The 25124-nt window shown below is 48.4% G+C and overlaps 1 protein-coding gene across 1 annotated transcript in view; it reads right to left on the minus strand.

The window, feature by feature from the left end:
• Positions 1–23920, minus strand: part of RNF169 (ring finger protein 169) — a 30040-nt gene extending 6120 nt beyond the window's left edge. The window contains 6 exon segments of the mRNA XM_062578525.1: positions 1010–1109; positions 2426–2538; positions 3794–3940; positions 10537–10613; positions 23559–23862; positions 23864–23920. Coding sequence (XP_062434509.1) covers positions 1010–1109; positions 2426–2538; positions 3794–3940; positions 10537–10613; positions 23559–23862; positions 23864–23920 — 798 coding nt within the window.
• Positions 23921–25124: the final 1204 nt, after the last annotated feature.

The raw sequence follows: 25124 nt of genomic DNA on the forward strand, positions 1-25124 counted from the left end.
TGACACCCAGGACCCGGTGGCCCTGGCTAAGCTGCACTGCCTGAATCCGCTGGGACTGCCTGCCGAGCGAGGACCCACGCTGGGCAGCCCAGGCCAGGCTGCACTCAACACCCTTGGGAAAGCTGCTGCTGCCAGCCACCAGGATCCCACAGGCCAGAGAGGCACGTTAGAAAAGAGGCAGAAAATGGCCCAGGAGACAGAGATTAGTGAAAGAGCTAGAGGCAGAGAGAGAATGAGCGCATAAAATTTGCTCCTGCTGGCAAGCGGCCCAATGGTGCTGCCAGATACAGTGCAAAGAAAGACGTTTGCAAAGGTCACCTCCAAATGAGTGGAATGTGCCCAGCAATTACTGCTGGAAGATCTGCCCCAAAATATTCTGGGTCAGATTTTCAGTGGTGCTTCATAATCACAACTCATTTTGAAGCCAGTGGTGAACTGAAAAGTCAGGCCTGTTGCTCTCTCTAATGAATACTGTTAATTCATTTGGCCTACTGGATTTGAGGGGAAGCAAGAGCAGGCCAGCTCTTCCTGCAACCGAGAGCTCAGTGAAGAGCAAAAGAAAGTTTGCTAAGACCAGAAAAGCATGAGTTTTTATCTGTTTAACCAGTTTTGAAAAAAAACAGAGAGAAAGTGGAGGGGGGGGGAGGAAAACAGAAGTTTTTCTAAACTTCGAAAAGATTTTTCTTTAATCAGCTGATGACTGAGCCTTGAAAAGAAAATGAATTACAGAAGAATGAAGAGTACCCTTCCAAATTCCAATTATCCTACAGCGCTAACAAACAATTCTGTAAATTGCCTACTTTTCAGCTCAGTAATTTCTAACCTAGCAGGTTTCTGCTGTAAATTGTGAGGAAATGACTGGCCCCACGGCGTTAACACAGCACTAATAACACCACAAAGCTAGTATTTTGTATTTCCAGATTACTGGCACTGTATAACCTCAGATAAGAACTTTTATACGTAAAAACCTTTCCCTACCATGCTATACATTTTCAGAAACAGACAGTACCTTTGTTTTGTTGGCTGGGGCTGATCTCTGCCTGCTCTTCGATCTCTCTTGAATGGTGTCATTGCAACTCCGACTCCTTTCCACCTTAGAGGTTAGGTTCCTGAAAAGCAGTTGTGTGAAAACACGAGATTGCGTATTATCTTAGGAACAGCAAGCTCAACTGTCCTGGCAACATGCACCAGCTACCTGCGCTGCCTGCGAGGGAGGCATCTGCCTTGGCAGGGCCCTGCTGTAAGAGATTCCTCCTACACCCTCGGGGTCAAGGGATTTGGGAAACAGATTGTGTCGGAGGACCAGACTTAGAGATCCAAAAGTCTGCAGTCGCAGGGACTAACTCTGAGGTGTCCCGTTCTTTGAGTGGATCCCCGAATCCATTGGCCAGTGCCTGATCTCCCTGTGCTGGCTGATGGGAGCAAGTCAGCTGCTGCTCATCTGCGTGCCAGGGCCTCAAGCCCTCTCTCAAGCCATCGGTTTCACGATCAGTTGAGTATGGGCTGTTGCCAAGGGAAGCCCTCTCTTCACCCACGTTCCCACTGCCTTCCTTGTAGCTGTAGTGTGGTTCACATGGCTACGCTGTGAGTCGGTCCAGGTTGACTACTGAAAGTGAAGCCAACAACCTAGAACGTTCTCAGTGTGAGGTGGACTCGAAGCAAAGCATGAGCCCAGCAGAGACCTGCGTGCTGCTCTGCTTAGCTTCTGGGTCACACCGCAGTGCTGAGTTGAAGCGAGGTACCTCTCTGCCCAGGCTTTTAGCCAGGGAAAACTTCAGGTCAAGGAAATTTAAATAGCAACTGAGGTATATATTCTGGACCACAGAATTGGACAAAGGCACCCCAGAGTCATCTTTGGGTCTGCTCCAGAGCCCTGGTCTACATTCAAAGGCTCCGCTCGAACCACACTGGCACCTACCTATGGCTTATAACTAGTTTAGGTGAGAGCAAACGACAACACTGTGGAAATCCCTGTGCTTCTCATCTGCAGTCGTGCTCAGTTACTCATCCATTTACACTGCATCATGCAACAGCTTTAACTGATAAAACTGTTCGTGGTGGGTGCTATCTCTTAGCATCTGTGCTGGAAAAGAATCCAGCACTCCTGAGTTCGTCATAGCGACTGATGTACTTTAATGATTTTGTAATTTAAATACACATTCAATGATTTTTCTGCTCCATGGGATGAACACTAAATGCATTAACATCTGGGATTTTGTAACAGGTAGGAGGCAATCAGACAGACGCTATCTTCTACAAATTTGTATACTCTGAAATTCCAGAAAAGTTATTACTTATTGTGGATGGGAATGACCATTTTAACTAAATTTAAAGCATCTCAGAAATGTTTAGAGCAGTAAAAAGAACATCATATTTACATCTGGAATAGATATTAATCAGCTTCAATTAAGGTTTAGCTTCTTACCCTGAAAGGAAAGCAAAGGAGTAGGCACTGGTCTTGGAAACAAAAGCTGACCGATGCGTTTGTTTGCCCTGGAATGGTTCTTCATTCTCTGAATCCGAGAGACGTTCAGGAAACTGAAGTCAATCAAGGAAGAGTTAGCTGACACGTACAACAAAAAGAATCACTTGGAAAATAAAGCTCTTTCTTGCAAAAAACATGCAAGTTTCCAAAAGCCCCTGTAGTGATTACATCTGGAGGACATAAAATGAGAACATGATCTGCCGGCAGGTAATATGGCCATGAAGTTCTCTTCACTGAAGCTGAAACAACTCATAAGCTGGCCCAAAATTCATAAATAATGAAAAAACAAACACACAGCTCATATGTGTAGCTGCGATTCAATGAAGAAAGCGAATTTAATGATCAAATACTGGATGGGCAGGAAACTAGAGAATATCCTACAACAAAGGTCCTACAGGACATAATTCAGTGCCCAGATAATCCTCTATCAGCCATTAATTTTTAAGAGCATTTCCTGTGAAGTCTCACAACTGAAATGATAAGGAGGTGAAACTCAGCATGAAGAATCTGTTTGACTATAACATCATATAACTGCACTGTAGAAGACTCATGGAGATACACTCACAGAAATGCATGTGCGCCTGAGGAACAAGAATACACACGGCAGAGCAGTTACTTCTGCAAATGCTACTGATACGTTTGGAAGAGCTGCAGCTTCTTCAGTCATCAGTAAAGTGGGTTTCAGTCACCCCAGAGCATGGAGGGTAAATCCAGCATCCCTCACTCTACTGTATTTCCCCTCTGGAGCTTCTCAGGGCCTGGTCATGCGGGACAGCTCTGACCTGAGCTGTCCACCCAGACATACATTCATGGTGCTTGTTTGTCATTTCCACTCAAATCAGATGCTACCTCGTGTACTGCGGCTGTTCAGGAACGGACTGACAAGCGGAGACAGTCAGTATAAGAAAGCTGGTGAAGCTGCTGCCCATGGTTGTTTACTTACACCTTAGATGTCTCTGCAACTCTCTAGTTCCTATGGAATCTAGTTGAATAGGACTCAGAGGGGACACAAACTTCTAGAAGAGCATCTGTAGTCACAACAAACTTTCTTAGAAGACAGTTCTCATTAGCATGGATCTTTATAACCTGATAGCTCATATATTCTAAGGGAAGTCAATCAAATAATCCCAGAAAGCTCCCTTTGTCAATGGAGGAAAGCTCCCGGTTTCAAATGGGCAAGAACAGGAGATATTCAAGGAATCAAGGTCTTAGAAAAGGTAGTTCTTGTTCCACTACTGAACTTTAGCAGTATTTCACTTGTGTCTGTGCCTGTAAGTAGATGTTAAGGAGAAATACAAGCTTACTTACACACTCTTGGTTCACTTTCAGCACCAGAGATTCATCTTTTTTCTGCTGTTCTTCCATTTTTCTTTTTCCTCCTTCCATATCATCTAGAATTAGCTTGTGAATCAGATCATCAGAAGCTTTTTCTTCTTGTAGTTTTTCTTCTCTCATCTGGAAATAATGACAAAAGAGATGGCATATTTGAAATGTGTTATGTTCTACATCTGGTTGCCAACAATTATTCTCCAAAAGATTCTGGACACATCATTTAATTTTGTGTCTCCATTTCTCTGCTCTAGACTGGAGTCATTGCCTGCCTCAGCAGCAATATGTGAGGATCGGTTTGTCTTTACAATGCTTTCATGTTTGCACACTCTATACAAATGCCATGGATATTATCTTCTTTACAAAATAGCACCGTTAAGTCCAACGTTTGACAAAGACTCCTCTGCCACACTGTTCTCTAAAATGCAGAGACAAAAGCTATCATCTACTTAGGAAATTATACTACAAATAAAAATGTACAGAAATAGAAAGCACATACATAATAATTTCATGTAAGCTAAGACACTTCAATTTCAGTCTTCAAACAGACTGTAACAGTACACAGAACTTGTCATGTAGACAGTATCATCAAATTGAAAATTTCTAAGAGTTAAAGCAATGCCCATTTTAAAACCTGCAAGCTATATGAAAGCCTATCACTCTCATTAGTGATACTTGCCTTGTATTTTTTTTTTGTTTTCTCTAATTTTAATATATCCTTAGACTTCTCCATGTTGCTTTTCATGACCCTGGCTAGTGGCAATTCAGAAGGGCTAAGATGCAACATTATTTTGTGTGCATATGCTGCATTTTACAAAGTGGGAGGCTGAAGAAGAAATCCCACAGAAATCCCAGTATAACCCCAGTAGGATCCAGCTGCATTTCCCATCTTTTCTCTGTACTGAATGCTTTGCCTTTTCAACTTTATTAACTGCCAGTCCTCATATATTCCTTTATCACTTATCTTCCCATGAGATCCCCTACCAACTCTTGAGATGTGGGAGTCCAGTAGAAAGAAAAGCAGGTTTCAGAAATGTGTAAATACTTTCCTTTCTCTCCTTGAGAAAGCACAGTCTGTTGCTTAGTGATGACTTTCAACCAGCTAATGTCAACTGCCAGCCAGACCCTTCTTTCCTAGCACACTCTTCTTCCCAAAACACAGAATTATCGCCAATACATTCCCCTGTCCGGCTGCATTATTTTGCCCCTCGTTACTTAGGGAATCAAAATGCCCATTACTGCCAGCACCTCTTTTCTGCAGGCTTCCTGGCTACTCCAAGACAACAAAACCCCCTTTCTCCTCCTTTCCACCTCCTCTTCCTGATCCACTCTAGACGCTTCAGGTAACATCACCCAAATGTATATACCCAGGATAACGTCATCCAATTCCCACCGCGCTCATCACCCAGCCATGCACCCAGTGCACCCAGCCTGCCTCTCATCTCCTCCTGAACTTCAGTCTCACACGTAAAGCCACGAACGGTGCGCGTATATAGGTACATGTAACAGCTCCTCCCTCCTTCCTCCACCCCAACCTTTGTGAATAAGTTACCTCTTCTAATAAGCCTGACCCTTGACTGACAACTGCAGGTCATGCTGATTAATCATAGTTATGGCTAAGTACTAAGACTTCAAATACTTCCTGTTTATTCCTCACACTGGCTCCATTTGAGTGTAGGTATCTCAGACGTTTTAAGAAGCTGCCCTGTTCTTGTCCCTCGTATCTTCTCCCACGCCACTGCAATTTCCCACTTTTCTCCTAGAATAGCAGTGCTACAGGCCACAGGGCTTTCTAGCACTGAAGGAAATAAAGCTGCAAGGCATTTACGGGAGCTGGTGTACTCGTCCTGCAATACAGCACATACAGAGAGCGGGTGACATTGTGACAATTCCTTTTTTTTCCAAAAATACCTAATATTTTTCTTCAATGTTGCAAGGGGGGAAAAAACATGGACACAATGCACTACACAAAAAGTGCACCACAATTTTCAGACTAGGAAGGAGCCCAAATCCAACTGAATCCAAACCCACAGAGACAAAGAAGGGAGGAGTAGAGAGAGAAAAGCTAAAACCAGGAAAAAAAAAAACACATTGCTTGGCTGAACATGCATATTTAACAAATGTTCTCAAGACCCAATTTACTTCTAGTTTGGTTATATTTTAAGATATAGCTTTAAATTCCTCATCTATTAATAATCTGAAGCAATAACTACAATATACTGTCTGAGTAATACAGACTATCGCCACTGACTCAGACATGGTAAATAGTCTGCTGTACGATTCATGAGTGTTGAACAATTTTTCTGAACTTTAAGAGTCCTTTGTTACATATCCAAAAAAAGATTTCCCATCAACTTTTACCATAGGGATGATCTTTTTCTTTTTGCTATCTGAAACACACCAAACTCTTTTATCCCTTCCACCTTGTGCATATGAAGGAAATCCATATGGAAATCTTCGCTTTTTGTCTAACTTATAAAATTACACTAAATTGCCAATCTTGAAGTCACGAAACATATGCAACAACATACCAAAGTGTTTAAGAACTTCAGCCAAATCAATGGAACGGGTAGCTGGAGGGACAAGCATGACCTTGGATAAGAATCAACACAGAAAACCAGGAGGCTGTCCTGAAGAGCAGCAGTATTACAAAGGAGGAAAAAAAATATTTAAGGAAAAAGCCTCTCTAATTGAAAAGATATCCTCTGTTTTGGAGGCATTCTATGTTTACCTTAAGCAAGAGTGTTAATATTGGCATCTAGGACAATCTTTGCATATAAAACTGGGGAGTTGTGTTTCTGTTTGCCCAAGAACACAGCCAGTCTGCAAGAGCCAAGCCAGTCTGGCTGTATAAAGTCTGCAAGCCAATACTTCTAAATTTAGCTCACAAGCAGCTCTCGTGATATCCTTACAACGGTCCTTCATCCTCCTCCAACTACACTATGGTTGTATCTACGTGCCTTCTACAACTGATAGCTTACAGAAAACTATGAGAAAAAAGAAAACAAAAACAAAACAAACCATTATTAATCTTTATGTTAATAAACAGGATTCCGCCAGGAATTTAAGTCCAAAATTCAGGTTGCAAGTAAAACCAAGCTCTAACAGTAAGATTTGTACTAATTAAACAAATAAATAAATCTTGTTAAGTAGCCTAATGCAATTATCTCCCACAGAACATACTTACAAACACTGCAGTAATGTGCTAGGACACGAGGATTAGAAACTGAAACAAACCAGCTTGAAACATCCAACTTGGGAGAAGTATCTTATCCTAGCTTAGCAGCACCTGTGAAATACTGGATTTAGTATCATCAGCTGTTATTAGCAGTACCTCGATCAGAATGGGTTTTAACCTGTCTGCAGCCCTTTTGGATATCATGTTTGGAACTTCAATAATGTTCTACAAGCAACTGATACTTCTAAAATGGTAATTTTCCCTCCAGAAATGACAATTTTAGGAACATTATTCTCGATACTAATATTCATTACCAAAATGCGGGGAGACTCACATTTGACATCTTCTCTTCATCCCATAAACTGCCCAGGTTTCCTTGCTCTTTCCAGGCTCACTCACCGACTGAGGCTGCTCCGTCTGCCCAGGCTGCTGGGAAGCTGCATGTCAGCACATGCCTCAGGTAGGAGTTTCCCTACTGATTGCATAAGCTTACAAGCAATAGACTGCTTGTGATATAAAGACAGTTTAACAGGATATCTTATGTTTTTAGTACACAGGCATTATATCCTCTTTTGGAAAAATATAATACACGGGAGCACAAGGCAAGCCGTGTAAAAGAAGAAAAGAAATTCTCAGTATGCTGCATTTAGGCAGGCAGAGAATATATTCTTATTCTGAAAGCCAGTTCATCCATGATTTTGAGAATATTACGTTATAATATTATCCACTTCAAATAAAAATTCTTCAACACGTAATTAAGGTAACTACATTGCTTTCAGCTGCAAAAGGCTGCGAAGCAGGTCAAGGGCTACATCTGTAAGACGTAAAAACTGTTAGAACGCTCATCTCCCTCCCTCAGGAAGAAAGCCAGCACGGATTATTCCCGATTCAGAGGCAGGGAAGCCGAGATAAAATCTCCTGCCTCGAGACATAAAGGGAAGCCCAGTTACAGAGAGCCTTAGTCTCCAAAATCCGAGCTCTCATTTCCTCCTTAGGAGACGCTGCCCAATGCAGAAGTTTCCCCAAAGCAGGATACAGACACAGCAAGAAACTCTTTATTTTCGCAAAGTGGCCAACATTAAAAATTTGGCCTGATTCAAGGAAAGAGCTCTAGAACGTAATCAGCTGCCATTTTGTCCAGTTAAATGACACTGCTCTTTCCTCCCAGCCTGCGATTCAGAGACTCTCCTCACACTCCAGCTCCTTCGGATGAAGTTCGTAAAAAGCGTGTTTACGTTACGAGGGGAAGGAAATATATCTCCCATCTGCCAGAGAGCAAAAAGGGGAAGGTAGAGGGCCAGCAGGCCAAACAGGAATCGGACAAAAACATCCCATGCGCAAAACACACAAGCAGCCTAGCAAAAATGCCGAAACATTAAAATATTTTCCCTTTCGTATTAGCCCTGGGCTATGCACAGTATCTTTTATTTGAAGTCAAGCAGTAGATGCAAAAACCGCTTTACTGCAATCTCACCATGGTTCAAATGTACTCTTTTGAATACTCACACATCCCATTTAAACAGCCTATAACTGAGCGATGAGGACGAGTGACAGGTGACAGAGTATCCATCAGTAAGGAAATCTGTCCTGCACAGAAGCAATGCTCATATTAGAGTTTTATGGAACATGGGAAAGGAGATGGCTTAATCCGTCCAGAAGATCCAGATACACATCAACCTGGAGAAACTTGAAACAACTTCAGAACTAACATCCTGCCCTGCTGAACTCAGGCGGTTCCCGCTTCTCTGGACACCCGGGAAATTCTGGCCTTGCAGCTGGATCGGAGACATCACGCAACAAGTCTGGCAGGATCTGGGAGAGGGAAAGCTGCAGGGAGAATCCCAGCAGAAATCAATGCACATCCCCGCTGGCCGGGTTCTTTGCAGTCACAGTTCAGTGTTATTTCAGACTTGGGGGGAAAAAAGCCATACTCCTGATCATATTAGGAAGGTTTTCCTTCACACCACAATGAAAAATAAGGAGTTTTATTTAAAATGCAGGAAAAATACCAGTTCCTGCAGAAATGATGAGTTAGCTCCCATATCATCATGGAAGATCTCCCACTCACTATTACAGAGAAGTTTTATTACAGAGAAGTTTTATAAAATCCTGGCAAGGTTTATCGTTCATACCTAAACAAAAAGCTTTACTTCTTCTTTGAGCCAAAGGTATCCTGAATATATTCATCCCTGTTTGCCTGGATGCACATTTAAGTTATTTAAGGAATTACATTTTTATACGAATAAGATCTCTACGCACTTATACTGCTGCCTATACTGACTGTTTTTGAACAAAGTGTCTCTCCATGGGTAAAAATGCCAGAAGTCACAATACTTTATACACCCAGCACACGTCTCTACTAGGAAAAGTCAGGTGGACCCAGAAGAGCTTATATGTACCTAAAATCAATTAATGAAAGCCACAGTTGGCCAAAGCTACCCTAATAACGTGACGTTATCAGGGTAGGCCTTGTACAGTGAGGACCTGTTCATCCATACTTCTATTTCCATGCATTAGGGAAGGCAGAAGAAGGCTCTTCCACATTTTTGCAATATTTAAGACTAGTTATTTATCTTAAATTTCATCCGAACAATGTTTTCCTATTCAGCGACATTCAATGGACAAAGCTGTTTTCTACCTGAGTATTTCCAACCCCATCTACAGTCGAGGTAAGCTAATCAGAAAGAGCCCGGACCGATCTCTCAAAGAAAACCACCACCACGGAGATCAGGGTCCCTGAACAACGATCACGTCTGTCCGCACGGAGAGCAGCGCTGGGGCAGAGTCCGCTTTGCTTCAGCAGGATTTTGCACGGCTGCACGCAGGGGGAGCGCCTGCGGAGGCAGGGCCTCGTGGTGCGAAGATGCACATTTTAGAAAGTTATGAGCAACTCAAAAAGAGGGGCTAGAATGGAAATCATCCTCCACTCAGCTACTGCAGCCATTGCTTTCGCTGCAATGTTTCTCACTTAAAAAGCTGCCAAGTTTCGTAAGTGACTAGCCACATTTCAGTGATTTATATTAAAAAATGCCTTTTAAGATGTCAAAAACATTTTCCCAGACTTTAACTCCAAAATAGCTGAAAAGCTTTTTTGCCTCGCCTCTCAATTTTTGTTTTTGAATGACATTTTTTCTTGCCTAAAAATAGAGAGAAAGCCTTTAGTTTGGAATAGGCTGTTCCTGAGAAGGATGTTAGCGAAGCAGCAAGGCGATGCATCACACTGCAAAAGTCTTTACAGCATTACATTCACAAATACAGATGCCCTAATAAACCCTGTACAACTGAACAGTTGCTCGAGTTCCACCAAGGAAGGTACATTTCCGTCTTCTGGAAGGCAGCCTAAGATAGCAAAAACTGGCTTCTACACGCTTGACGCCTGCCAACATTTTCCTGAGCTGGCTGAACAGCATAAAGGGAATAAATGACCTTTGTTACAGAGCAGGAATAAAAAGCTCTTCAATTCTCCTCATAGGTAGGACAGCATTCCTGCAGGAAATCCAAGTTATTCTGGAAGAAAAACTTGCAGTTACGCAGAATACTGTACCTTCCTTAGTTGGCTTTCATATTCTTCTCGGAGTTCCCCAGGTTTGCTTAATTTAATGGGTGCTCTGAATATAAAGTCTGGAAAGAAAAGGAGAGAAAGGAAACGCTTTTTAGTGTGTGATGCCTGGGCTTGTCCACTATTTCCCAGGAGCGTAAGCTCTCCAGTGCCGTTCCAGCGACTATCCAAGAGGTTCTGCGGCGTTTTTTTCAGCCACGTATATTTAGGTTATAATACTGCTCTCAGAGCTCAAGCAGAAACACTCAGAGTGCCGTGGGCAAGCAACGGCGTTTTGCCGTTTTGCGAGTCTCAACAGCTCTTGGCGAGCGTTAAGCGGTCGGAGGAGTTATTACGGGGAGGTAAACGCTGAGGTTAAGTAACAGCCCTGAGATGCCACAGCGCAGCTGAGCGCTAGAAATAAAAGCGCTAGGAGCCTCCTCCAGGCAGGCAGTTCACAACCGCGGGCTAACAGCAGCAGCACGACGCCCCAAAGCCATCCGCGTGCCCTCCTGCCAGCCGAACGGCCCGCGGCCGGGTTTTGGCTTCGCCGGGAGCGCTGCCTTTGCTCCTCCACGTGCAGCGTCACGCTCCCGCCGCGCGGCCTCGTCGGCCGTCCCGCGAGAAAGCGCGCTGCCCCCGGCAGCGCCAGCGCTCCCGAAGGCACCCAGGCGGCCGGGCTGCTCCGCGGGCTCCGGCGCGGGAATTCCCCGGCCCCGCTCCCTGCCTTCGCCCAGCCCCGCGGACACCCAAAGCCTGCCGGCACGGGGCTGCGTTTGAACGCAGCAGCCTGTTCCTCTCCAAGTTCTTCACGGCAGCGGGGAAGCTCCCTCCCGCCTCCGCGCCGCGCCGGAGCCCCGCACGGGAGGGCGAGAAAAGCCCCCCCAGCACTCCCGACCGGCCAGAAAACCCGTGGGCAGCCTCGGCGGTATTTCCTTTCCCCAGCGTGCCGACGTCGAGGAACACAAACCGGCGAGCCCGCCGCGTTGTTTCGTTCAGCAAGCTTTTTTTTTTTTTTTTTTTCTATTTTTTTTTTATTCCTCAAACACTAGCATGCTGACAACCGACAAGCTCGCTGCGGGGTAAGTAAATCGGACGCACGCCAACCGCGCAGCGCGGAGGCTTCGGATCCGCCCGTTTTCGGTCCTCCCCGCGCCAAACTCGTGCGCTCGCTTTACAGCCCCCCAGCCGTGCCCGGGGCCGTAGCCACAGGACCGAAACGCGCCAACAAAGCGGAGCGGGCGGGATGGCGTGGGTTTAAAGATCGGCTACCTCCTGATTTCACCTGGCCTCCACTGCTTTGCTTTTCCATGTTTTTAAAGCTCTTCGACCCCCCCCCCCACCCTGTAATTTAACTCCCTTTACAGCAGTGAGCGACCTGGAGCTTCCTGCTTCAGGCCAACTGCAAAGTTTCAAAAATCGCAAGATTTTTCTTTAAGATTTGTTTCCTTTAAAAGGGGGGGGGGCGGAAATCCTCTTGCAATCAAACTTATTGGGCAGTCTATGGACTGCAAAGCTTTTGTCTTCTTTAAAATTGCTGAGGGGCCTCTTGCTGAAGCGGCTGCAGGAGCGAGGCGCTTTGCTTCCGAATGTCCCAGCAGGCGTGAGCAAAGTCCCAAGCGGCGGCGATGCCCAGAAAGCCGGATTACGTTCCTCCGTTCTGCCTCCCCACCTCGGCTGCTGCCAGCCGGGCCGGCGGGCGGGCGTTCGCCACCGGCCGCGCTGGGAAAGCTGCCCAGCCTTCTCCGAGTGTTTTCTCGATTGTGTCCTCGAGCAGTCCCAGTCCTTCGTGCGCTTTCTTGGCTGAATTTCCATGCAGACAGTACCAACAGGAGCAGCAATGCGTAACGTGCCTGCAGCGACCGTCAATGACTTCTGGGTGTTTCAAGCTTGTCTGCGACCTTATCTTCATAGCTAAAAAGGTGCATTTCCCACCCCCGAGGGTAATAAAGGCGTATGAGCTAACCCGAGGGAAGTGTGCAGTAAAGATGAGCCACATCAACCGTTTTGTTGCTTACGTTGGTTCAGCAAGCCCGCGGAGAGTTTAAATAATAACACAACACTCATGTATAAAGTTGTGCTGGTTTAGCTGAAGTGGTGTGACCTCAGGTGGAATTTTTTTTATGTAGAGCATCTTCGGTAGCAACTCTTAGGTTTAGTAGATATACCAGAAGAGACAGCCTAAATTCCTTAATCTGCATGGAATAAAGAGACTAAGCCAAAAATGGGAAGCCCTTCATGGCACAACTGTATCTCCATTTATATCATCCTGTTAGAGCCTCCTAGGCAGGTTGATGCTGCATGGCGGCAACACATGGCAATCAGCACACCAGCTACGAATCGTACCAACCGGTCTCCACACCTGGGGAGCAAGACTGGATTCTTTTTTTTCTGTCTGTGGCTGACCGTGATCACATAAAAGTTTTCTTTAAACCCAAAACATGTTTAGCACTACATGCAATTCTGCGCTTTTTTTCTTGCAAGGTTGGATGATCCAATTCCCTTGGATCCCAGGAGCTGAGGAACGCTGCTGTTCTCCTGCCTCTCTTATTTTTATTAACTCAAGAAGCAGTGGAGACTTTTACAGCACACACTGTGTGTGCTCTCTAGCACATCTCCACTCACCTGGACTTCCAGTCTACATCATTCTTTTCTGAAGCAAATGCAACAGTATTGCAGAAGAAAGCGTTCATGCCCATCTGGGTGGTTGAAGCCGTTATCAGCTCAATGGGGCAGATGGACATGTTTAGCCAACCACCCTGCAGTGCTGTCAGCAGGTAAAGCCGACGTCTTTCTTTAACCTTGCCCTTTGGTTCTTCACTTGCTGTATGTGGATACAAGAAGCGAATGTTCAGATCTCGCTGAAGGCAGAGGTCCAAGGCAAGGCTGTTCAGGTCTTCTCAGGCTGATCTGGCCAAAGAGGGCAGTGGAAACGGGTAAGATGACTCAAGAAACTGCTGTTACTTGATTCTCAGGCAAAGCTGCTGCTTGATCTTTCACTGAGTTTGAGCAAGCCACAGGTAGACAGGGATGGTTTCAGAAGGTGGCCACGTTCAGGGAGCTGTTGGGACACCAGAACTCCTTCCAAGAGTGGCTACAGCACTCAAGGAGGCTCAGAGGCAGGATCGTGCGCCGCACCCTACTCTCTTCTGTTGACAGACAAGAGTTTCATTCTGTTGTACTCAGTCTTGAGAAAAACAACTAATTTTTGCACTATTTGAGAGGACAAAACATTTTCTAATTGTTTGACATTGTTCCTCTTTAGAAGAGGCATTGACTGGTAACCTCAACATGCTGGAATGGGTATTAATTTCTCGCAATTTTAGTAAACACAAGTGTGACATTATGCATAGTCACTAACAATTAATTTGCACTCCTGGTTTTGTATTTACTGGAGAAAGATTCAGAAACATCTACCTAATGAATTCAACAACACGGGCTGAATAAAAATAAGTTGAACTAGTCACCTTCATTCAGAAACTCTCTGGTTCTTGCTCCATCTTTCAGAGGCTCCTGCATTTTGCCAAACCAATGTCATCTTACAAATCCAAGCTCCTCCATTCACCACAGTTAATCCCACTTACTAACCACACCTCTCTTCCACAGACACTTTTAGAAGACTTTGTAGAGGTTTTCTCCCCTCTCTTTTATTTCTGGCAGGGATAATCAAAATCTTCAGGTTTTCCCTGCTTTCCTTTTAACTTCAAGCAGTTTACTGTTTATACTTGCAGATTAAAATGAGATCTTAATGCTTTCAAAACATAAAAAGGAACTCAAAAGTTGTCTGACTGCAAGCAGAGAACTGTTCTCAACCAATTTTCCAACACGAGCAGTTATGCCAGTTCTTTTAAAAGGAGTTTAAGTTTATTAAGGAATTATATGAAGATACGCCAGTAAGAGCAGAGAATCAGACTCTACAATGCTGGATGTCCACTGCACTTCCAGAATCACATGCAAATGTTTCAGAGCAGTAAGAATATGAGAAATACAGTCTAGGCAGGTCTCCCCCTCTTTCCTGCCCCCCTATCTGGGCTCATCAGAAAATAAGACTTCACAGCGATGAAGTGACAAAAGAGGAAAAAAGTGAACATTTGCAGGGGAGAGAAATTCTCTGGAACAGTTTGAGAGATCTATTTGGAAACAAATGATTAAAACTCACATTTTGGCTAAAAATTCCTAACTTCTTCACAAGCAAAAGTAACAGTAATGATAGAGCCCCACGAACACTTAAAGCCATCATGCACCAATGCCATGACCAAAATCCACTGTGTTGCCAAGCACACAAAGCACACAAAAGCACACAAGCACACAAAAAGGTTCAGGTCAGTTCTCATGCAGAGCCAAAAGGGGAAAAATGGATTTAACTGAGTTCTGAGACTGCAGCTCTAGCTGAAGCAGGAGATGACATCAAAAAAAAAAAAAATTCTAATATAAGGGAGACAGCTATCAACTTACTGTCATTTCTCCCCCACTTGACATATCTTAAATAGGTTAGGACCAATAATTTTAATATTCTCACTGAGAGAAGTCTTCCCACCAGATTTTGTTTGAACTGGACCCAATTTAGGTTCATAATGCAGTGATCCAACTCACCTAGCACTGATATTTAGGCATGGAAAGAATCACTTTTGCTTGTACTCTTTGTTCAATTTCTTCATTTTCAAGGCTGGCTTGAAGAGCTAGTGGAAGCATGCAAAGCCACAAAAAGCAGATCAGTATATGCATTGAAAGTAAGACAGAAAACAAAAGAATCCATCAGTCAATGGGAGTAGAGGGCAGATAAAGAATGACACAGTGTTCAAAAGGCTAATGCTAATGTGTTTACGAGAAGATTATTTGAGATCAGATACTTTAAGGAGTAGGAGTTTAGAAACAAGACGCATCATAATGATGGCATAAAAAGTTAGACGGGAAGGTATTTTGGAAGAACTTTCTTGAATACTGTTTCTCCTATATATTAGTGGTATGTCTTGCCTAGTTTCTCTGAAGAGCAAATAGTGAATGACAGATTGGATTGCATATGATGTATATATAGTAAATAGTTCCTATAATAGGATTTATGAAGTTTGTGAGTCCTACAGTGGTGTAACTAGATGAAAGGCTGTTTAAACTAAAAGGAATGCTCCAAGTTCATGAATACAAGCTCTCTCCCAGGACATGGGCAAGAACCAGTGATGCCTCAGCATGGCGGGCTGAAAGCCAGTTTCAGGGAAGATGGGAGATGTTACAGCCATGTTGATAAAAATCCAATAGATGCCTTCCTGCTGGTAGGAACCCCCCAAAAGAAACTTAGAATAAAGGAATATGAACGATAAGAGAGGCCATCTTGGCACGTGAGGGAAACAAAGATGTAGTTTTAGAAAGCTGGTAAAATCCACCCTGGAGCATGCAAGTAAGTCTTGAGGTGTTAATAATCATCTTCCAGGCTTCCTGGAGCAGAAGGGTTTTCTCCAAGGTCATGGAGAAGTCTACCTATCTCCATAGAAATGGGGGATGAGAGGGGAAGCTGGTACTGGAAAACTGTAAACCAAGAAGCTTACTTTCAATACGTGAGCAGGTACTTGTCACCAATTATTAATCAATTAGTAAAGACCTAGAAGATAGCGGGCAGATGACAAACTAACATGGACTATAAGAACAACTCCCATCAGTTCAATCTAATCTCTTTCTTGGATGGCATAGCAGGCTTAATGGATGAGGGGGAAATAAGTAATGATGCAAGTTCATCCCTTAGTTGTCTACAGCATTTTGCTGACTTCAGAGGACAAGACACTCCAAACCTTTTCTTTACATAGAAATCTAAGCGCTAGCAGGACACTCTGTATTAGGGGCCACATATGCACTTTTGAGCAGCCTATACATGAAGTGTCTCCACAATATATGCATTATGCTATCACAGTCAAAAACATGGAAGAAGCTTCCTCTGGAGGGAAATATATATGGAAAGAAATTCAGACGGATACACAATTAGCTGAAAAACTATTTTCCAAGAGCAATCAACCCTCATGTCAGGACACTCATTCATGTCAACCACTGGGGCTCGCTGTGGGCTCAGTGCTAATTCCTCTCTTCATTAAGAGCTTCAATCACAGAATGGTTGAGGTTGGAAGGGACCTCTGGAGATCATCTAGGCCTATCCCTCTGCAGGGGATGCTTCCGTGACAGCATCACGTCATGGCAAGTTTTGAGTACCTCCAGAGAAGGAGACTCCACAACCTCTCTGGGCAACCTGGTCCCGTGCTCTGTCACTCTCACAGGGAAGAAATTCCCCCTCATGTTCAAGTGGAACTTCCTGTGTTTCAGTTTGTGCCCATTGCCTCTTGTCCTGTTGCTGGGCACCACTGAAAAGAGTCTGGCCCCATCCTCTTCACATCCTATTTGTAGACACTGATAAGATCCCCCCTCAGTCTTCTCCTCCCCAAGCTAAACAGGTCCAGCTCTCGCAGCCGTTTCTTATAGGGCAGATGCTCCAGTCCTTTGATCATCTTCACAGTCCTGCGCTGGACTCTCTCCAGTAGCTCCATGTCTCTCTTGGACTGGAGAGCCCAGAACTGGACACAGTCCTCGAGATGAGGCCTCAGCAGGCTGAGTAGAGGGGCAGGATCACCTCCCTCGACCTGCTGGCAACACTTCCTAATGCACCCCAGGAGATCACCGGCTTTCCTGAACACGAGGGCACATTGCTGGCTCATGGTTAATTTGCTGCCCACCAGAACTCCCAGGTCCTTCTCTGCAGAGCTGCTTTCCAATAGGTTAAGCCTCACCTGTACCAGTGCATTTATAACAAAGGAGATTTTGATTAGATATTAGTCAAAAATTTCCAAGCATTCAGACACCAAAACAAAGGTGGCTGTGGAATCTTCTTCAGTAAAGGACTGTACGAACAGATGACACAAATGTCTACGAGGAGTGGTTCAGGCATTCTTGATCCTGCCTCAGTGCAAGGGAGCAGACTGCCTGCATCCCTTCCAAAACCACTTGAAGGACAGCGTTTAGCAAGTAGACATTTATTCCCCCACTGCCCACTACCTTCATTTAGTAGTTTACAATTCTTCTGACCAGTTTAACAAGCCATTTCCCTGGAAAACTGAATCTCTCCATCTCTGTTCATGGGGGAATATCACTCCTTCAGCAATTTTCCAGGCTCTCTGTAGTTTTCTGTAACCTGTAACAGTAACATCAGGGTTGACAGGTAAAAATCTATCAACGTGGATTTGTATTGGAGACAGGAAATTGTATCTCGGGCTTTCTGTCTGAGTAGACACAACCAAATTCTCATCTGTTTGTCCCTTCAGAAGACTCTCTGCTTTCTTCTTGATGCAAAATTCATAGAGTAGCCCATCTTCCTCAAAGATATGAGTGCACTTGGTTTTCTTAGGAATCAGTCTGGTCCAACCTCACTGTTCAAAGAAGGGTCAACTATAGCAGGTTGCCCAGGACCAAGCCCAGTTGGGTTTTGAATATCTCCAAAGACAGAGACTCCACAACCACTCTGTGCAACCTGTTCCAGTGTGTGACCACCCTAGATATTTATATGTATTGACAAGGTCCTCCATGAGCCCTGTCTTCTCCAGGCTAAACATTCTCAGCTCTCTTGGTCTTTACTCAGAAGACAGATGCTTCACTCCATTCATCATTTCAGCAGCCCTCTGCTGGACTCACTCCAGTACGCTCACGTCTCTCTTGTACTGGGGAGCCAAGCACTGGACATGATATTCCAGATGAGGTCTCACCTGTGTTGAGTATGATGACAGAGTAGGATTCAGGTGCCTAAACACTAGCATCCAGAGGTGTCTTTCCAGATGTTATAGGGTGTTCAAGATGCTGGACAGATAGGGTGGCAGATAGGTAGCAGCACAGTCAACCAGAGGAGGTTGCTATGGTCTGTGTCGTGATAGGTTTTGAGTATCTCCAAAGATAAGGGACTCCACAACCTCTCCAGGCAAATGAGGAGGAATTTCCTTACTGTGATAGTGACAGAGCACTGGACCAGGTTGCCCAGAGAGGTTGTGGAGTCTCCTTCTCTGTAGATATTCAAGGCCCGCCTGGATGCAACCCTGTCTGACATGCTCTAGGTGACCGCAGGGAGGTTGGCCTAGATGATCTCCAGAGGTCCCTTCCAACCTTACCAATTCTGTGATTCTGTGCAACCTGTTCCAGTGTTTCATCATCCTTGTGCTATTTTTTTTCTTACGTTTAAATAGTATTTCCTGTATTTCAGTTTGCGGCCATTGCCCTCGTCCTGTCACTGGACACCACTGAGAACAGTCTGACTCCATCTTCTCCACAGTCTTCCATCAGATACGTATTGATAAGGTCCCCTCGTGCCTTCATCAGTATGTCAGTGTGGATGTTATAAGAGACAGTGTGAGGACATGACGAGTAACAAGAAAGGTTTCTATAGGTACACTGGCAGCAAAAGGAAAGCTAGCGAAAATATGGGTCTGCTCCTAAGCAGGGCAGGGGACCTGGTGACAAAGAACATGGAAAAGGCTGAGGTACTCAATGCCTTATTCCTCCTGGTCTCTACACACAAGACTGGCCCTCACGAACCCGAGCCCCTGAGACCAGAAAGCACATATGGAGCAAGACAAACTTGCCCGCGGTGGAGGAAGATAAGGTTAGGGAACATTTAAACAAACTGGACATACACTGGTCCATGGGACCTGACTGAATGCTGAGGGAGCTGGCCAATGTCACCGTGAGGCCACTCTCAATTATCTTTGAAAAACTCACGGTAACTGGGAGAGGTTCCTGAGGATGAGAAGAGAGGAAATATCACTACTATCTTCAGGAAGGAGGATCTGGGGAACTACAGGTTAGTTAGCCTCACCCCAATCCCTGGGAAGGTGATGGAACAAACCCGCCTGGAACAATCCAGGTTGGATACTATTTCCAAACAAGGGAAGGATACGAAGGTGACTAGGAGTAGTCAGCATGTATTTATGAAGGGGATATCATAGCTAACCAACCTGATAACCTTCTGTGGTGAGCTGACTGCCATGGTGTGTGAGCAGAGAGCAGTGGGTGTTGTTTATTTTGACTACAGTAATGTTTTCAGCACTGTCTCCCATAACGTTCTCGTTGATTTAAAGGGCTGCAAGTAGCAGCATGACTGGACACCAGTCACTAGTGGTGTATCTCAGGGCTTGATATTGGAGCCAGTATGACCCAGACAGGGGACACAGTACACCCTCACCCTGTAGCTGATACCAACCTGGGAGGAGAGGCTGATACACCAGTTGTGCTGCCATTCAGAGGGACCTTGCCAGGTGGGAGAAATGGGCAAACAGAGATCTCAAGAAGTTCAACAAAGGGAGATGCCAAGTCCTGTCCCTGGGAAAGGATAACCCCAGGCACCAGGACAGGCTGGTAGTCAATCATCTGGAAAGCAGCTTGGCAGAAACAGCCCTGTTGTCTGCTGGACAACAGCTTGACCATGAGCCAGCAATGTGCTGTCGTGGCAAAGAAGGCCACCAGCCTCCTGGGCTCTATTAGGAAGCGCACTGCCAGCAGGTTGAGGGAGGTGATCCCTCTCCTCTGCTCAGCACTGGTGAGGCCATACCTGGAGTGATGTGTCTGGTCCTGGCTCCCTAGTACAAGAGAGACATGGACATACTGCAGAGAGCCCAGCAAAAGACCATGAAGATGATTAAGGGCCTGGAACATCTGTCATGTGAGGAGAGGCTGAGAGAGCTGGGAATTGTCACCCTGGAGAAAAGGCTCGCATGGGGACCTAATCAATGTGTGTAAGTATCTGGGATGGTCAAGCACCAGAACAGGTTGTCCAGAGTCGTCATCTTTGGAGATACTCAAAACTCAACTGGATTTAATTGCTGTAGCTGACTCTGCTTTGAAACTAGGATTGGACCAGACAACCTCCAGAGGTCTCTTCCAACCTCAATGATTTTGTGATTATGTGATACTATGAAACACCTTGCTAAAGTCATGATAAACCATATCCACTACGCTCCTTCTGCACATTAACATTTGTAATGGATCAGCTAGCTTTGGTTTCCATACTATTAACCCAACTTACAATGTAAGTGCTCGATTACCTTTACAACTTCTGCCTTATGCAGCAATCCAGGGCTGCTTAAGGACTGCTGCTTGCCCCTAAGTTGGAAATCCAACAGCGAAGGTATTAAAGATTATAGCTCATTTTAGCTCACCTCATCAGCAGTTAATTCAACCGCTCCCATAGCTTCAAGCACAATTTTAATGCGGTGAGGTCTACGTTATGAAAAGTCGTCAGACTATATAGCGTTGAGTACCAGTTGGTCTATAAGATAACAGTAACGTGCGCGTGTCTGGCAGCAGACCTCACGTTTCTCAGCGCTAAGACCCTCCGCGGTTCTCTCCACGACAGCTGCCGAGCTTTCGGAAGTTCAGGCAGGCTTAAAGGACTACCAACACTCGGACGGTCACCACGTGCCTGCCTGCAAAACACACGCGTTTCGGACAATTCAAGAGAAGCAGAGGACTAAAACTACTCTTTGGAAAACAGCATCAGCACTGCATAAGCATCCCTGTACCGTGGCTGGATATTCTCATTTGAGCTCAGGTCAGATCAAGCTGAATATACTCAAGCATGATCGAACTCAATTAATTCGGCGTGAAGACGGACTCGGGGAGAATTTCCGAGAACCAGAAGGAGAAAATAAAGCCTGCAGAGGGCTGTTCTCCCTGCTCCAGCGGTGGAGGAACCGCTCCCAGCTGTTTGTCTCAGTTTCCTTCCTGACAGCTTCAGCAAATCGTTTCATGCGAGCGCTTCCCAATTTGCTCGGAGCAAAGGTTAGCGGCGTAGTTCAAACCACCGATTTAAGCTGTTTAAGCTAACGCTGCCAATTTTTCCTGAAGCAAATCAGAGGGTGCTGACACGAGCCAGCAGAGCAGTAACACACTCGACAAGGAACAGTGAGGGCAGCGGCTTCTTCCCCAGCATAGCTGGATGGGTAAGAGGACGTTTATCCACAGCCTAATGTGTGGTCTACTCCAGCAGAGCTTCTACCAGCGCTGCGGACAGACAGAAAAACACTCGGACAGATGCAGTGTAGGCGGACGGTTTCTGCCGGCGTAGCTACATTGCTTCTGCAACTCACACGCGCTGAGCGCCAGCGCGCTCGTTACAGGTAACCGCTGCTCTCGCACGCGCACGTCCCTGGTGCTGGTGGTGGGGGTGCTGCACCCAGGGCAAGCGCCAGCACCCGCAGCAACCAAGCCCCACGCAAGGAGACGGGCGTCCTACCCTGTGGGTGGAGGACCAGCACGCCCAGGGTGGCAGCAGGTCACATCCCCCCCAGGGCTGAGTCCTGGCACGCTCAGTGCACATGGAGCCACCGCGAATCCCAGGTGGAAGAGGCGGGGAAAACGTTACCCCTGCAGATCTCCTGCGTTTTCGGAAGAAGATGGGCAGAGCCCCTTCCCCTCCCTCCCTGGCTTCCCCTCTTTGGAGCCAGGCCCCACGCCCCCCCATGCAGCTGCTGCAACCTCATTCAGCCCACGAGCACGGGGCTGAGCCTCTAAAAAACTCTGAGCACCTCTCCCTCCCTGTGGGGCTGAGCCCCTGCAAATTCAGTGCAGCTCCTGCCCAACGGCGTGGGGCTGAGCCCCTGCAAACTCTGTGCACCTCTCCCTCCCCGTGGGGCTGAGCCGCTGCAAACTCAGCACAGCTCCTGCCCAACGGCATGGGACTGAGCCCCTACACCTCTCCCTCCCTCCGGGGCTGAGCCCCTGCAAACTCAGCGCAGCTCCACCACCCACCCTGGGGCTGAGCCCCTGCAAACTCAGTGCAGCTCTTGACCCCCCCCCATCCTGGGGCTGAGCCCCTGCAAACTCAGTGCAGCTCTTGACCCCCCCCCCCACCCTGGGGCTGAGCCCCTGCAAACTCAGTGCAGCTCTTGACCCCTCCCCACCCTGGGGCTGAGCCCCTGCAAACTCAGCGCAACTCCTGCCCCTCCCCCCGAGGCTGAGCCCCTGCAAACTCAGTGCAGCTCCAGCCACCCCCCTCGGGGCTGAGCCCCTGGAAACTCAGCGCAGCTCCAGCCACCCCCCTCGGGGCTGAGCCCCTGCAAACTCAGTGCAGCTCCAGCCATACCCCCCCGGGGCTGAGCCCCTGCAAACTCAGCGCAGCTCCAGCCACCCCCCTCGGGGCTGAGCCCCTGCAAACTCAGTGCAGCTCCAGCCATACCCCCCCGGGGCTGAGCCCCTGCAAACTCAGCGCAGCTCCAGCCACCCCCCTCGGGGCTGAGCCCCTGCAAAATCAGCGCAGCTCCAGCCACCCGCCCCCGGGTCTGAGCCCCTGCAAACTCAGCGCAGCTCCAGCCACCCCCCCCCGGGTCTGAGCCCCTGCAAACTCAGTGCAGCTCCAGCCACCCCCCTCGGGGCTGAGCCCCGCAAACTCAGCGCAGCTCCAGCCACCCCCCCCGGGTCTGAGCACCTGCAAACTCAGCGCAGCTCCAACCACCCCCCCCGGGGCTGAGCCCCGCAAACTCAGTGCAGCTCCAGCCACCCGCCCCCGGGGCTGAGCCCCTGCAAACTCAGCGCAGCTCCAGCCCCTCCCCCCGGGGCTGAGCCCCCGCAAACTCAGCGCAGCTCCAGCCACCCGCCCCCGGGGCTGAGCCCCGCAAACTCAGCGCAGCTCCAGCCCCTCCCCTCGGGGCTGAGCCCCTGCAAACTCAGTGCAGCTCCAGCCATACCCCCCCGGGGCTGAGCCCCTGCAAACTCAGCGCAGCTCCAGCCCCTCCCCTCGGGGCTGAGCCCCTGCAAACTCAGAGCGGCTTCCGCACTCGCCCCGCCCCCTCGGGGGCAGGGCGCCCCCCTCCCCCTCCGGCCCCGCCCCCGCGCGCTGGGCGCCCCGCCCCCCCGGCCCCGCCCCCTCGGGGCCGAGCCCCCGCGCGCTGGGCGCCCCCCCCCCCCGCCGGCCCCGCCCCCGCGCGCTCCCCCCGCTCCCCCCGCCCCGCGCGCCGCCGCAGGCGGTTGGTCCTGGGGGGAGGGGCAGGTGCCCGCCGCCGCCGCCGCCGCCGCACCTTGGTCCGGCGGCCGCTGCTCCCCGCCTCCTCCGGCGGCCGTCGTCGCGGCGGGCTCGGCGCGGGCCTGCTGGCGGCGGGCCCAGGTGGAGAGGCGGCTGCGGCAGAGCGGGCAGCAGAGGCCCGGGCCCTGCAGGCACCGCTGGAAGCAAGCGAGGCAGAGCGAGTGGCGGCAGGGCGGCGTCACCGCCTCCACCAGCGCCTGGCGGCACACCGGGCACTCCGCCGCCGCCAGCGCCACCTCGCCCTCCTCGTCCTCCTCCTCCGCCGCCGCCGCCCCGGCCCGCCCCCGCCGCCGCCGCCGCCGCCCCCCCCCGCCGCGCCGGCACCGCGGCCCGGCTGCCGGGGGCCGCCGCCGCCATCTTCTCACACTTTGAAGGGACAGAGCGCTGGGGCGCGCGGCCCCGCCCGCCTCATGCATAATTCATGAGGGCGGCACGCCCCCCTCCCCCCCCAGTGCTGCATATTCATGAGCGAGCGCCCCAGCCCCGCCCGGCGCCAGCCCCGCCCCCCACAGCAGAGGCACCGCCTCCTCATTGAATATTCATGAGGTGATCGCCGTCCCGCTATATAAGGCGGGAGGGCGCCACGCGCGTCCTGTCAGTGGCCTCGGGGCCTCGGCTCGGGTGGGGGCTTCTCTCGCGGCGCCCTGCGAGGGCCTGGGCTGACAGGATCGAGGCCTGCCGGGGGTCCCTGGGCCCCGTCTGCCGCAGCACGGCCTTGCCGGACGCTGGGGTGTCCTTCCAGGGCAGCCGCAGCCCCCGCGGTCCCGCCGCCCCGAGCCCCGTGGAGCCGCTCCGCGTCCGCGTGGTTTCTCGGAGGAGCTCGAGGTCTTCCCTGTGGCGCTGGGGCTCTCGGCTGCCCCAGAGGACGCCCTGCCGGCATGCCACGGCCGCCTAGCTGCTTCCAGCCCCTTCCAGCCTTGCGCTTCGCTTTCTGAAGCAGCCCAGGCTTTAAAAAAGACACCACAAAACCCGCAATATGAACCTTTCCTGTTTTAATTTGCTGTTTCTTACAGCTTTTCCCTGCACGCCCTGGCACATGCTCCTTTCTGACCTCTCCACGGCGCTGGTCCTCCAGCCATCTACAAACGTGCCGCAGCAGCTCCACATGTGAGATGAGCAGGTTATAGGTTATAAACTCTCCGCTGCATTAACTGGCAGAGCGCAGAGGCCAACACCACACAGACCCTCTGGTTTAACCCTTTCTGGCACCCACTCCTAGGCACCTTGGTTAATGTTCTGCCCACAACGCTCGGTTCCATGGGCTGAAAAGTTTGGAGGAACCCAAATCCCAAACTTGCAGCTCCTGCTAACCCCTTCCTCCCAACACACAGTGGCCCCAAAATTTCAAGATTTTCCCAACCCATTCTCTTCCATTGCTGCTTGAAAGGGGACTTAAAATTCATCTTGGCTCTTCCCTATCTCTAAATGCCTCATCTAAATGGGTTGGTGGAGCAAACTCTACACTTGCCTGATTTAGAGGTGAATTTCTGGGAGCTAAGGGGCAGAGAGGTTTACATCACTTGAACAGTGTGTTTCCAAGTACAACTTCTGAAGCCCTGTT

The sequence above is a fragment of the Rhea pennata genome, chromosome 1 (genome assembly GCF_028389875.1).
Source record: "Rhea pennata isolate bPtePen1 chromosome 1, bPtePen1.pri, whole genome shotgun sequence".
Lineage (NCBI taxonomy): Eukaryota > Metazoa > Chordata > Aves > Rheiformes > Rheidae > Rhea > Rhea pennata.